The sequence below is a fragment of the Euprymna scolopes genome, chromosome 7, assembly GCF_053919585.1.
Source record: "Euprymna scolopes isolate OS-2025 chromosome 7, ASM5391958v1, whole genome shotgun sequence".
Classification (NCBI taxonomy): Eukaryota; Metazoa; Mollusca; class Cephalopoda; order Sepiida; family Sepiolidae; genus Euprymna; species Euprymna scolopes.
In genome coordinates this window covers 126,389,097-126,404,953 of record NC_136488.1, presented here as the reverse complement: position 1 = coordinate 126,404,953, position 15,857 = coordinate 126,389,097, and the positions used below count along the sequence as shown (strand labels likewise).

The 15,857-nt window shown below is 33.9% G+C and overlaps 1 protein-coding gene and 1 non-coding gene across 3 annotated transcripts in view; one reads left to right on the top strand and one right to left on the bottom strand.

Annotated features, from left to right (window-relative positions):
* The window catches only part of LOC145279931 (tyrosine--tRNA ligase, mitochondrial-like), a 92,414-nt gene that overhangs the window by 69,713 nt on the left and 6,844 nt on the right, over positions 1-15,857 (top strand). For both annotated transcript variants that reach the window (XR_013868489.1, XM_080131505.1), the window contains exons 9-12: positions 1,031-1,129; positions 7,020-7,086; positions 11,266-11,454; positions 14,662-14,787. Coding sequence is in view for 1 of the 2 variants with exons in the window: in XM_080131505.1 (XP_079987631.1) it covers positions 1,031-1,129; positions 7,020-7,086; positions 11,266-11,454; positions 14,662-14,787 (481 nt within the window). In the remaining variant the exon portion in view is untranslated. The remainder of the gene's footprint in view (positions 1-1,030; positions 1,130-7,019; positions 7,087-11,265; positions 11,455-14,661; positions 14,788-15,857) is intronic.
* On the bottom strand, positions 14,444-14,549 carry LOC145280653 (U6 spliceosomal RNA). The gene has a single exon (XR_013868611.1). It is a non-coding gene; the product is annotated as a U6 spliceosomal RNA (small nuclear RNA).

Sequence of the window (15,857 nt, the reverse complement as noted above, 5' to 3'; positions counted from 1 at the left end):
GTCATGATAAGTGATGACCCAATAGTAAAAAAAACCAAAAAAAAAAACAATTGTATAATGTTTTCAGCATTAATGTGTTATCACAGACTCTTGTTCCCCTTTTCCAACTGCAGGTAAAAATAATAATTTATGTTTAATTAATCAACACAGTTCATGCCATTGATCCATGTCAGTACTCCCATCCTTCAGTTAATAATCACTCTGTCTCATTACTTCTTAAAAAAAAAAAGCTAACTATGGCAATGGTAGGTTCTATTCTAGCCCCTTTCACACATTCTTTTCCCAATCATATTCTGCAAAGACAAACAAAAAATAAATGCTTACGCTTCTAAAGTTTTGATTTGGTTTGTTTGAATTTCTGAAACAATTTTCCTCTACAAAACAACCAAACCAAACACTATGAATAAATATTTAAAGATATAAAGAACTTTTATCAAAATGATCGTATTTAGCATGAAATAACCCCAAAATGGTTGATATCCTTGTTTTATCGTTATTTCCATGGCAGGTGCTCGTCTGAACTCCAATCTCTGGTCCCCCCTCGCCAATCCTTCACGAAAAACACCCGTCTAGCTGAATCCACTGTGAAAAATTTCCCCCACTCTTTATCTGTGCCTAAATCAAAATGTAGATTTCATGAACAAAGCTTCTTTCTTAGAACTGCACGCCTGTGGAACTCTGTTCCGTCTGCCTGCTTCCCACCTGACTACAACTTGGATGTCTTTAAGTCCAACGTTAACAAATTCCTAATGAACCGCCCTCTTAAGTAAACACTTCATTAAATCTCCAGACTAAAGTACTGTACTTGCAATAACCCTTATCCCTGAGTGGCTTCCGGGCCTTGATAAGTGGTGACCACCGTGTAAAAAAAAAAAAAAAAAAAAAAAAATGCTGTAAAACCAACCAAGCCGACCATTTTCTTCAAACCGTTTTTCCATGTGTTCCATCTTCTGCTAAGAAAATCATGTTTTGTTTTATTTGTTTGAAAAATTTCATATTTATTTTTTCTTACATTCTATTTTTGTTCAAGTATTTTCTCAACATACCAGACACTGAAGTTGAATCTTTGCTGAAGTTGTACACATTTCTGCCCAATATGGCAATTGTACAAACCATGGCCAAGCAGAAGGTAAGAAATGATTAAGTTGTTTATTTTTTTCCTTATTAGACTGCAGTTATTTTAATTTCCTCCTCCTTCAACTTAAGCAAAAAAACAGAATAAAACATTCTGTTTTTACAACAAAAGATTCTAAGTTTTCTACTGAAAAAAGAAACAAAAAACAAAAAAGCAATTTATTTATTTATTTGGGAACTGTTATCCTCATTTTCATAATAGTTTCGACCAACTATTCCTGTGGTCTTTTTCAGATGGTTAACGCCGATGGGATAGGAATGCTGAGTCTCTTAACTGTATCCTCAGTAATTACTGCCTTCCATGGTTGTTGTTGTTGTCTTACCATGTTTTTGGCCAACTAATCCTTTGGGTAGGATTGAAACTGCTATCTTCAGACAATGCTCATCTGGAACCATAGAAATTCAATGCTTCTATCCACTGTGCCATGAACTCGGAAGGCCGATCAAGGTTGGATGTTTTTTGGTCTTATAAATCGAAGTTTCTTATTCTTATCTGGTTTTCCAACGTGCTAAGATGGCAACTATGGAAGGCAGTAATTACTGAAGATACAATTAAGAGACTCAGAATCTCTATTCTGTCATGGTTAACCATCTGATGAAGACCAGAGCAATAGTTCGCTGAAATGTCATGAAATGCTGATCATGCTGTGATAATGGTAGAAATCACTAAATTCTCGACCCAAAACTGAAGAGCCATTGCTTAAAACGATAAGGTATTATAAGAAGGCTGACTGGACATCAGAAATGCTCCATGGGGAAATATCTTTTTTTTTCTTACTGAACAGTGCACAAATGAGACCATTGACTGGTTCAAAACAGCAATTGAAGCACATGTTCCCACGCGGAAATTTTATAGACAAACCCCACTCTCCCCAATGGTTTACTTCTACTTGTGCAGCTGCCATTGCTCAAAAACAGCATGCATACCGCAGATTTAACCGACATAAATCCAGTACAAACAGACAAAAGTTTATAGAAGCTAGAAATAATTGTAAGAAAGAAATAGTGACAGTTAAGAGAGAATATACTGAAACCACTAGAAAACGCATTGAAGCACAGAAATTAGGAACCATGATTTCTGGAAAATCTACAACAGTGTAGTAAATAATGGGCAATGAATAGTTCCCCACTATCCAACAATCATGAGATTGTTTTCACAGCAAACGAAAAGACTAACATGCTTACCAGTCGGTTTGCCTCAAACTTCACATTGAACTCAGCAAACCACTCCCTCCCTGATTTTCCTTTGCAGACAGGCGTCACACTAGATGATCTGAAGATCACTCCTTCTCGGGTACATGATATCATAAAAAAACCTAGACATCTCAAAAGCATATGGACATGATCTTATCCCGGCTGTGCTATTAAAAAAATGCTCCGCTGAGGTTGCTCCAGTCCTCTCCAAACTTTACAACAAATGCCTTAACGAATCTAGCTTTACTGACTGCTGGAAAACTGCTTCTGTGGTACCAGTTTACAAAAATTCTGGTGAAAGAACTGACCCATTAAATTATCGTCCTAGTAACCTTCTCCCGCTTTTTGCCAAAATATTTGAGTCCATAATTAACCAAGCTCTAGTCCATCACTTTACACCTGCTAAACTTCTGACCGACCAACAATATGGATTTTGGCAAGCCTGTTCTACAGCAGATATCCTAACTGTAATCTCTGAACATATATAGCATACACTGGACAAAGCAGGAAAGGGTAGAGTGGTTACCCTGGATATATCTAAGGTTTTTGACAGGGTATGGCACGATGATCTTCTCAGGAAAATTAGATCATACAGTATCACTGGACAAATATTTAACATAATTAAATACTTCTTAAATAACAGAAGAATCCAGGTTGTCCTCGACAGTTATACATCTAAATAATATGATATAAATGTGGGTGTACCTCAGGGGTCTATCCTTGAACTTTTATTATTCGTAATATTCATAAATGACCTCCCTGATAAAATTGTCTCTGAGATGGGTATATTTACTGATGACACCACGCTCTATAATAGGCATGAGAGGAAACAAATGAACACGTATCTAAGGAAATGGCAGAAACACTAGAGGATGACCTCCAATCTGTAGTGGAATGGGGACAAAAATGGATGGTCACATTCAATGCTGCCAAGACTAAGCTTGTTTCCTTCAATAATTACAAGAAACCTTCTCAACCACGAATAGCTATGGCTAAAGATACATTACTTGAAAGTACTTCTTTCAAACTCCTTGGATTAACGTTCACAGAGAACATGAGTTGGAATAAATACATTGAGAGCATTGCCAGGGCTGTTGCGAGGAAGGTGGGCTCTATATTGCGTTAGAAAGTTACTTATGCCTGAAACTATCCTGTACTTTTACAAGGCCACCATTCACCTATGTAAAGAGCATTGTTGTCACATTTGGGCTGGTGCATCTGCTACTAGTCTCTCACTCCTGGACAGGGTTCAAAAGAGAGTTGCCAACCTGATAGATCCTGAACTGTCATCTAAGCTTTAGTCTCTGTTCCAGTAATGTTGCACCTCTCTGCCTGTTCTACAAGTATTTTAATGGTGGTTTCTCCGATGAACTATGAGCCCTTGTACCCCCTCGACGTAAATACCTTTGACAAACCTGACAAGCAGCAAAATCTCACCCCTACATAGTAGAGATCCCTAGATGTAAGAAAACCTTCTATTCTAATAGGTTCTTCCTCAGAACTGCTAGACTTTGGAATTCCCTTCTATGTTCCTGCTTTCCCAACTGTACTGACATGCAGAAGTTCAAGTGTAATGTGAACAGACATCTTGATGCTCAACTCCCTACATAGTATCCCAGCAACTTATGTCCCCGATAATAGCCCCCTACATCAAAGTGGCACTGTGCCTTGTTTGGAGTGAAAATGGGAGTACAAAAAACAACTATAAAGATGAGAATAAGTCCGCAAATAAATAAATATACAACTTACTCATCTCATAGGATTCCGATTAAAAATAAAATTAAAAAAAAAACAAGCCATAAAATCTGAAGACATTTAAATCTTGGAGAAATTATATTATTTTTTAAAGTTTTGCTTGTTATACTGTAACTGCTTTAATGTATTATCAAATTGTCTTTGTACTGCTAGGAGCAAAGTGTAGTATCTGTTTTGATACTGTACTTCATCTTTTCTGTCCTTAGTCAATCTGACTAAGGACAGAAAAGGAGAAATCCTCAGAAGGAGAAATCCTTCTAAACTGAGTCAATTTTAATTTTCGTTCCATTTCAGAGTATCTCTTTTTGTTGACCTGTATTTACCCTCCTATTAAAAACTGACATTGTGTTTGACTCTGCCTTCGTGGGGAGGCAAGTAATTAAGGACTTTGTAATATAAATAAAACTTTTAAATATGGAGATTGATTCGTAGTTATGCCCCCTGACTTTCTACAGTAGACCTGAGTTTTCTCCCTTTAATGCATTTCTTTCACCTCAAAGTATGTTAAAATATTCGTCAGTTTTGTGATTGAGGAAACTTTAATTTTAATTGTTCTAATTAGTATGTAATTTGTAATTAACTCACCAAGTGACAAATTTCGTAGTATTTTTCTGTCAATCACTTTAAAACTCTCAATAATGCTCTCAGTTTATTAACAGTCAAAGGTAATATCATCTCCATCCTCTTTCTATATTGACGAACTCCTCTTTTCCTGAGTTCAACAATTGAACCAAATTATTCATGTATACACAGTTATTTCATGAATAACAAGTTAAAGCAATCCTCATGAATATTATAAAATGATAAAATCATTTACCAAAATGGCTTTATTTGGCATGAACGAAACAAAAAAGTTGTTATACTATAAAATATCAAACATTAATCTTTCTTACTATCAAGAAAATTAACGCATCAGTTATTCCCCTTGATTTTCTGCAGGCGGCCAGACTTAGCACCCTTGTTTTTTTCACATGTAGAAGTTATTTTAGAAAACGTTTCACAGCTTAAACCAACCTGTTGAGTATTGAAATATATGAAACAGAAAGCTTCAGCTACATTATCTGTGCATGCGTTAAAGACATGTGAGAAATTATTGCATTATTTTATTTATATATTAATAGGATAGCGTGCGCGTTATTCATATTGTGTGTCATGCTTACCTGTACAGTAGAAAATTGGACAATATAGTAATCGTCAGTAATGAAAATTCGGTAAATTTGTTAACAAGTGGAACGGCTCATCAAGAACTTGTTTATGTTGCACTTGAAGACAACCATATTGTAATCAGCTGGAAAGCAGGAAAGCGGGAGACAGTTCCACAGGCGTGCAGTTCTAAGAAAGAAGCTTTGTTCATGGAATTTAGGTTTAGACACAGATAAAGAGTGGGAGGAATTATTGATAGTGTTTTCAGCTAGACGAGTGTTTCTTGTGAAAGTTTGGCGAGGGGGTACCATAGATTGAAGCTCCGAGTGACTGTCATTTGATTGATATGGACTTCCATTTCTTGTAATAAATAACTTTACCGAGAATTCTTTATAAGTTTTGGTTTTGGTTCCGATTATAGCTGATGGCACTCAAATTATATATATATATATATATATATATGTATATACATATAATTTTTCATAAGTTTTGATTTCGGTTTCGATTTAAGCTTTTAATAAATGAATGTATTATCTATATTAATTCCTGCAGAAATTTCCGGTCTGAAGGTGTGTTGATATTCTTCAATGAGCAAAATATCTCCTCCTTTGAAACATTCTTTTGTGGTTGTTTTACGTTAAATAATGTTTAAAATTGTCCAAATGGTTATGAAACAATTGTAACACGTAAGGAAATACACCGTATGATGTTCTTATTTTATATTTTGTTGTCTTAATTATTGCAAAAATATTATACACATGCTTGATTATTAATACCGATAATCATGGAGCTTAATTAATTGGATCAATTAATATTGACTTTGATTTTATTAGTATACTAGCCTGGGTGCCCGGTGTTGCCCGAGTGTTTGGAGGTGTGTGTTAAGCAAATAAAAAAAAGTGGTAGTGGGCATGCAGGCTTGAACCCGTACCGCGAAAAAGAAAAAGAATGCAAAAAAGAAAAAAAAAAAAGTGACGTCTTTGCTGCTGCGCCCATCGTCAAACTGAAAGTGATGTAGGCTTAAATTAAGGCTAGACAATCGAAAAGAGAAGATGACTTTTGAAAATATCGGCAAAAAAAGCGACCCCTCCCTGTAGAAAAGTGCCCAGTAAAGGGTGAAGGAATTAATATTTTTGTCCAATTTTTCGATATTTGTCGTCCAAAGGGTCAAGCTTCAAAACGAAATCGATTTTGTGAAAATCCGTTGCTTTTGTCGAAAGTTTTAAGCAGGCATATATACATACATTTAAACAGACAGGTGCGATTTATATTATAGATGAACATTACCGGAATTTGGATATTAAAAAACATTGGGTTAAAAAAAAAATAAGATATATATATGTTAAATCACAGATTTGATAATCAAATGATTTATTGTCTATATTATATTATAGTGAGATAATATTTTAAAGACAATCCCCACCAAAAAAATAAAGCTCAATATATAAAAATAGAGCAAAATAAAAATGTAAGAATTAAAGTTAAATTCTTTGGATAAAAATATACATAAAAATATATTCAAGTTAAGAATTTATTGTTTGAAACAAGGGCTATATAAGATTCTGAAGGCAGCTCAAGTGTACAAGCAGAATTAAAGCTGATATGTTTATATGTAATTTAACTACTTGGAAAACTCTTGTTTATAATAATTTTTTAAAAGTATTCATTTTATTTTTAAATTGTTGTTTGTTATCCAAAAATCTGGAAGTTGATACTAGGCTAATATTGCCCCAGGAGAGCTGTATGTGCTATTCAAATCCACTCCTGTTCTAATTTATTTTATTCAATTTCAGGCTCAACCAGAAAGTCGACATGGGCAGAGAACTCTTGCTGAACAAATACTTCTTTTGGTACATGGGAGTGAGTTTTTGTGGATCTTTTTTACTTTTTAAGTAAAGTTTAAACCATGCATTTCTTAGAAATGCCCTAGCGGTTATTTACATGAGATGAATGCTTGAATTAAATTCAATTAAAAGAATGAATGGGAGTTCTTAAGTTAATAGATATAGAACAGTTGAGGTAGCAGAGGCAATTCACAAGACAAGGTCAAGGAGATCATGAGAGAAAGTGGAATAGATTTGAAAGGAAGAGTTGGTCAGAGATAGGTTAGTTTGGAAGTCAATTTTTAAAAAGCTCTTCAATGTCTGTCAGCAAGTAAAATGGACGTTAAACTAAATATGATGATGATGCATGATAATAAACTAGTGTGAACTGAACTTGACCAAAAAGTCAGAGATAAACAACCCAGAAACGTGGCTCACCTGTGGCAACTCTTGCAGAGGCAGAACTATTTTCAGTCACCTTCAGTTTTTGGTAAAAACGATGCCAAAAATCTGAAGCAGTGAAAGCAACCAAAGGAGGCCATGTTGATGAATCAAAAATTTTAAAGATTTTTTTTTATATTTAAAAATTATTTTTAGTATTAAATATGGCGCAGAAAAATGTGTTCAAGTTTCCTTTTGATCTTAAATTTTTCACAGAGAAGATTAAAAAAAAATTTTTTTCACCAAACAGTAGCTGAATGATGAGATGATTGAAATTGAAACTTTATTATTGATCTTTCTTCAAGAGTAAAATGTTCTATCAAGGCAACTAACACCATACAGTCACTTTCTGTTAGCTAGGTGAGGGTGATCGGTATGTTCATGGGACTGAATTTGAGCCCAGAATCGCATATTTCGCTCACTCAAGTGATATTGAGCTGAGGCAATAAAGATAATCAAATTCAACAAGCCAAGTTCACTTTCAATCCTTTGATTGATATCTTCACAAAATGCATTTCGTTCTGCTTTATTGTGATTGGTTTGCCTCTGCAAGATCTGAATTTTTTAAGAGATTAAAGCCATAATAGAGCCATAATAGAGGTTCCTCAAAACTGATGTTCTCAAAATGCCAGTTTCTTCTGAGAGATGGCGTGTTGATTCTCCGGGGATTCCTCGAGTCGTTTCTGTAAAATCTGAACATTGTCAGGAATTTTGGCTGAACGATGTTGACCACTCTGAACTTTGTGGACATCTGCCTCACTTCCAGTCTCACGACTGGTGCTACCAGATTAGGCTGTCTGAAGATATTGGCTTCCTGAGATGAAATGCACTTAACACTGATGCTTTTTGTTTTTCTACTTTCTTTCTGACAAAACTTAATTATGTTCTGCAAAACCAAAACTAAAAACAACGACCCACCTTTTCCTTCTTTTCCTTCTTCCCATTTCCCCTTTCTTTTTCTATCTTCCCGACTTTCTCACTGGTTTTCTAACTTAAAATGAACCAAACATTAATACTATAACCTTTATTCTCCCATTTCAAAACTCATTCATGTTCTGCAGAGCAAGAAACAAAAACGATAAAACCCACTACAAAACAACCAAACCAAACACTACAAACTAGCGATTGAAGATACAAAAAGCTTGAAGAATAAAACCTCTACAAAATAACTGGATGCAACATGAATATTTTTTCCAAAATAACTGGATTTGGCATTAAGTAACGTAGAAAAGGATTGATATGCTGTAAAACAAAACAACTAACCAACCAAATCCAGTCTCATGACTTGGATAACAAAAAAATATTTAATAAATATTTGAATAAATACTTGAATAAAATATTTAATGTGTAATAAATAAAATTAATAATAACAAAAAAATATGCCCCAAATAAAGGTGACAACATATGTTTTTTTCTAAACAGTTCATTTCTTGTAAGTGAAAAAAAAAATACTCGAGCTGAGATTGAAACTAAAACCTAAAGGCAGTGAGTCATGTCTGATAACCATTATGCCAGCTTGCCACATAATATTTATATTTGCCTGTGATCGTCTCTTGTGTGTTGAGTATATGCACATGTCTATATATGTGATTATCTAGTGTATATTATGTTCGTTGTGTGTGTGACTGCTAACACATATATATTACATACATGGATACAATTTCCGCGGGACATATAACAGTTTATAAACAGTTCCTTATGGGACCAATAAACGTACCTTTTCGTAGACACAACCATTGACGTATGGTTCTGTACGTGCTCCTGAAAATGCAAACCATTTCCTTCACTGAAGATTCTGAAAACCAAATTATATTTCACGCATTTAACATTTATTCATGGTTGCGACTTCTTTTGTTCTCAGAGTGTATGCCGTTTCTTTTTTGGTGATTACATCCCGCTGTCTTCACAGCCAAATGCTTCCATGACTGCCGACCTCAAATGACTAGTTGCTTCTCTGGCTCGAACTGACTCTAACCACCCTTGTCTCTGAACAACTCCACATGTATAGATCAAACTCTTCCTTTCTAACTATGTCTTCATCTACAACATAACACGAAAAGAATTAGTTATCTGATCTTTGTCACATATTTACTTGTTATTTATGAAAACTAAAATTCCTGTTTGTTTCTAAAATTCCATTTTACTAAGTTAAAATTCCTGATACATATTTTAGCTGACATTCCATTTTCCCAAATTCCAAACCTATCGAAATATTTTGTTTTCATCAGTATTATTTCTCTACTGCACTTTTAGCATTCAAAACCTCTGATCAATCATAATAATAATAGTCTAGGTTACTTGGCCTGGCAGTCCATAATATAACAAAAGTCGCTGCGTGTATCAATGTGACGTGGGTGAAATGTGATATCCTTTGTAACCGCAAGATCAGCGACCATCCAAAGTTGAAGATTTATCAGAATACTGTGAAACTTGTTGCTTTGTAAAGCTCCAAGTACAACAATGAGGGAAGCAGAGCACAGATTTGCCGTTATGGAAATCAAAATGCTCTGCTGGATTTCTGGAATTACATGGCCTGACCTCATCTATAATGACAACATCCAAAGGTACTATAGCATTGCTCCAATTGGGTGGAAGATGAGGAAATGGCAGCTCAGATGGTTTTGACAATTCTTGATCTGAAAGTTTCATTTCTGTTGCAAATATTGATGATATGAGACTAAGAATGCAACATCTGTCATGGATGTGCATCAGGAGCAGAGATGCTTCATTGAATTTTTTTTTTTTTTTTTTTTTTACACAGTGGTCACCACTTATCAAGGCCCGGAAGCCACTCAGGGATAAGGGTTATTGCAAGTACATTATGTTAGTGTGGAGATTTGATGAAGTGTGTACTTAAGGGGGTGGTTCATTAGGAATTTGTTAACATTGGACTTGAAGACATCCAAGTTGTATTCAGGTGGGAAGCAGGCAGACGGAACGGAGTTCCACAGGCGTGCAGTTCTAAGAAAGAAGCTTTGTTCCTGGTAATAGTGCAAATGCACGTAATATATATATATATATATATATACTTTTAATTTGTTTTTTTTACATAAATAATGTGTTGCTACTCAGTCATGATCATGTTTCTAGTATTTAGTAACTAGAGACCTCTTCAGGCAATCACGCTTACATTCATAATGAGAGGTCTCTAGTTACAAAATAATAGAAGACTGAAACATGTTCATGACTGTGTAGAAACGCATTACTGCTTATGTAAAAACAAATTAAAAGTATACCCTGCTCTACCTCAGTATTGAGCTCTCTTGTATTAATCTTGTTATACTTCACTGGTTACATTATCTCTGGAAAATAACAACCCTAAATTTTACATATATATATATATATATATATATATATATATATATATATATATTTTTAGAGGCAGCAAACTTTAAATTGACAACTCTATTTTCTTTAATTGCTGAGGGCCTATGATGACATTGCATGAAACTTGCTTTTATATTAAAAGTCACCAGGAAGCAACCGAAAGAAAGGCAATGATCTCTGTAAAACCAGCCTTCACTTGGACCAAGCCTATAATCGTGCCAAGTGGAGAGAAAAATCTATTATTTCAGACAAATTAACATAAAGCAAAAAAAAATTTGCTAAAATAAAAAAAAAACCTGGCATAGTTAAACGAAAAAGTGAAAGAAAAAAAAAGGAAATAAACTTCTGAGCAATCTTAGTTAAGTAAAGTTCGTTTAATCACATAATAAAACCCAACAGTCACATGATTCCATTAAAAAAACGTAAATGTTGTTTCTTTTTCTTGTAGAGGAAGGACTAAAGATTGCAAAACGTTGGACAGAGGCTTTGTTCAATGGAAACTCCACGATCCTCAGTGAATTGTCCAAGGCAGAAATGTCTGAATTGTTTCAGAATGCAACCACCACCCAAATTTTCTTGGAGCCTGGAATGACAATTCTTGACACCTGCATGAAAGCAAAATGTTTTGGCAGAACTGGTAAGTTAATAGTGATGCCTTAGTAATGTCCAGCTCATCATCCTAAATTAAACATATTTAGTGTGCAGGCCGTGCAGTTGTTGGAGTAGCAGTGAAGTGGGTCAAAATATTGCTATTTCTGAATTAAATGTGCACTCGTCTGAGCATCAAGGATGTGTGAATGTCGCTTTTTTTTCTTTTTTTTTTTTTTTTAAATCAGAAAAAGTGGAATTCTGCTGTTTTTTTTTTTTTTTTAAATTAGAAAAAACAAATTGCTAAAAAAAATATTTTTTAAAACCCTGTGTTAGTCACTTGGGTGTTCCAAACATGGTTAAATCCATATCTGTTTATGCACCTCAGTATAAAAATATTTATAGTTTTATTATTTTGTAAAATATAGTTACCCTGCTAGGTCAGATCAGGATATATCTACAGTCCCTGCTGAACAGTTTGATTCACTTGTATTTTGTTGATATTTATATAAAAAAAATACAATAAAATAAATTGTAAAACTAAGGAAAAATTAAGACATTACATTAGCTAAGCTCGTGGTTACAAGACTGAAAGAGTAATAAATTATGAATGAAATAATAATCCCATCAAAACTTATGATAAAGAAAATACCAAAACACATTAATTCCATCTTGAATATTACAGAGTATCCTAATGATACATAATATGCGCTTATATCTACACATTTTCATTCCCACTGGAACAATACAAAAATATATAAATCATAAAATCATACCTACGTTAGTCAGTTGGGGTGATTGGATATTCTAGGAGAACAAAGCGATGTCTACCTCCAAGGAAAACTGAGATACAACTGCGCCATACTACATGTCCTATACTCTGGCTGAGTCAGGAGAGTACTGGGAGGGAGGAAAAGAAATAAGTTACTAAGTAGGAATTATAAGCACTTAAGCAAAATTGGGGTGACAAAACACCCCATGGGACTAACGCAGGGTAAAGGAAAGGCTGATTTTTCCCAAATCTCTAGAGCTTTGTCTTTTTTTCATCATTTGGTTTGTTTTACTTTTTTTTTCTTTTATCTTTCTTTCTCTTTTTGTGTTTTTCCTCTCTTTCTCTGTTGGTCTCAAGTTAGTACGTTTTGTTTGCCTCATACCTCAAAATGATTCACAATATGGATAGGGTGAGGCAGAAAACTTTTTTATCAAAGAATACCCCCCCCCTCCCACACATACAGAGTTGGCAAATTGGTGGTGGATGTGGTGGTGGTAGTGGGAACTGTGACTGTCCTGGTTAAGAAATACATCTCAATTTCACTTTCTTTTGTAATTGGCCACTCACATCTGTAAATTACTAATTATCAGGTAAAATATGGTGTGTCTTTATATGTGTGTGTGTATTTCTCGTCTATATGTTACTTTGATAAATTATTGAAATATTGTTTTTAATTTACTAACTGTCCTTACCCAGTGTTGCCTGAGATTATTTTTCCTTTCATTCATAATTTACATGAATGAAATGTAAAAAAAAAAAAAAAAATGATGTGCTTGAAAGTGAAAAAAAAAAATCCTAAGGAAAGCAACTCTGTATTAATGAATACAGAGTTATTTCCCTTTTGATTAAATAGTAAAAAGTTGGCGAGGGAAAGGGAAGTAATCGTTTTGATGAATATAGAGCTACTAATCTATTTTTTCGTAAGAGGTCATAATTTAAAAAATCATTCTGGTCAGATAAAATAAAGTTTTAAACAAATTAAATCAAATTACATTTTTTTCTTGCTAAGAACATGTACCAACATTGCACACAAACAAACAAGAATCAAAAATTGATTTTGTAGGATGAACATTATCAATGACCAAAGTCGACAAGCAGATGGACTTTACTTTATTATGAAACTAGCAAGGCACATTGCACAGATCCATTCAATGATGCATCTTTGCTTCTAACGCATGTTTATGACAGGCGTTGCTTTTTTTAAAGTCTCACAATCAACATCTGTAACATAGAGATAAAACTTTCAAGTCATAAATGCATAAGTTCAGTCATCATAACGACGCAATTTGCGGTACTTGTACAGTTTAATCAAGGCATTAAAAAAATGAAAATATCGAAAAGGGGTTATATTGTACATATCCGTTCTGAACTGAAAATCTCCAAAAAAATTTCACTTAATTTGATCGAGTAGTTTTTTTTTTTTTTTACAGCGGAAAAACACGTTTTTATGACAGCACGTTGAAGGCAGACATCTTGGATTTTTTTCTTAATTTTTGTTTGGAGTTTACAAACGCCATGGGGAGATAATGTTAAGCGCCGACACTCCCTCCCCATCTTTAATACTAGCTTTTCTTCCTAAAAATCGAACCTTTTGCTCGGTATCATAACAAATTGTTTTTTCGCTGGAAAAAAAAAAAAACTACTTGATGAAATTAAGTGAATTTTTTTTCGGAGAAGTTCATTCCATAACCGATACATACAGTTTAAACTTTTTTCGATATTTTCATTTTTTAATGTCTTGATTAAACTGTACAAGTACCCAATTTGCTATCCTTCTGATCCATTCGGGCGGAATAAAAACATAGGAAACATTACTTTTGGAATGCCCATCGTACAATATAATTCTATTTAATTTTTATTATTATTTACTCCCTTTGAGTTCTTACATCACTATCAGTGATTGTTCACTGATAATAATTGATAATATTCCCTAGAGCCTGAGTGATAACGAATCTTCCTAGATTTCCAGTACTCTCCATCTTTTTCGTTAACCATTGTTAATGATTTTGCATTATTGCAGCAGCTGCTCTCCATTAATTTCTTGCTCGCAAGAACCATTAGTCTATTCTGGGATTTAGGCGGCAATAAGCCTTCTCAAAATCCCAGTATTGTCTACACCCTTTCAGTGGAGGTCTGGTTAGTGCTCTCCCTGTTTGGTCTTTTCAACTTTCTTTATGACTATTTTGTGTGGGATCAGCTAAGCCTGGTGCCATCTCTTTAAGTGTTTTTTTGGAGGAAGGGAGTATGAAATTTTTTGCAGTTTCTTAAAAATATGGATTGCTTCAAGATTGCTTGTATGTCATTCTTGCACTGAGCCTATGCTAACATTCTGCATATTGTTCCAATTTTAGTATGTACCATGTGTACATGCAGTCTTTGATATTTTGCTATGGAATGTGATAATGCTTCCTAAAAATTATTTTTTCATTTAAACAAAATATTTATGTCTTTTTTCCCCTAATTTTCTTTGAATTTTTATCTCAGTTGATGCTGAACGCATAATCAAGGCTGGTGGAGTACGTTTCAATCATCGTCGAGTTGTTAAGCCTGAATACGTCCTCATTTTAGGAGAGCACATTCTGCCGAATGACCTGACATTAATTCGTGTTGGTGAGCTATCTCCCTTGAGTCATTCATTTCCTTTCGTTTCCATTTTGTTCTGATGAAATTCTTTAGGTATTAATGCTTATATTTGAATAAGTAAAGAACAATTAGATCTTAAAAAATGTTTTGGGAAAAGATTTTTTCGATTATAATTGTTTAAGCAATGATATATGATTATAATTGTTTAAGCAATGATATATAAAGAGCAGCTGTTTGTGTGTGTGTGTGTATGAATTATATTGAAAATGAAAAATTATTCATTCTTTGCAGGTCAACTGGGACAGGTTTTGTCAGAGGGATGGTTTTTCAGCAGTTTCCAGGAATGGATTGGGCAGAGTTGAAAAAGGGGTGGGGCAGAGGGATATGGGGAAAGGAGAGAGAGAAAGGTAGACAAGTTAAGAGGTGACCTTCGTAAATAAGGCCATGTTATTAAAGTCATGTGACCTGCTAATGTTACAAAAAAAAAAAAAAAAAAAGAAAAGAACAGCTACAGTACTGATTATAACTAATGGTTATTTTCTGTTTCAATTCTTAAAGATATTACTGAGGATTCATTAACCTGATCCAAAATGATTGTATTTTATTTTTCAAAAGATAAAAATTTATTTTACACTAAACTACCCGTGACCCGTTGGGTGAGTATGTTAGCTAGCTATGGAATTCATGTATGAGCATGACACTTGTGACGTAAAGAAAATAGTTTTTTTTTGACATAACAGAAACATTTCTATGAAAGTATATTAAAATGAAAAATCACGGATGGACTACTCAAACATGAAAAAAAAAATCCTTCCTATTCGTGTAAAGTTACCTATGTTTCCGAATAATCGCTCAAAAATTGAAAATTAAACATGATTTTCCTACGAATCGAATGCCAACGAAAGTCATTTAACAGCAAAAATGCACATGAACCTACCGATGAGAAATATAAGAATGAAAAACCCATATTGGAATCCTTCAACCAAGTTATAGAAACTTAAAATCTAAAAAAAAAATAATTAATAAAACCTGAAGCAAAAAAATAAAACCTAAATAAATAAAATAAAATAAAACTAATATTGAAACAGATTAGTAAA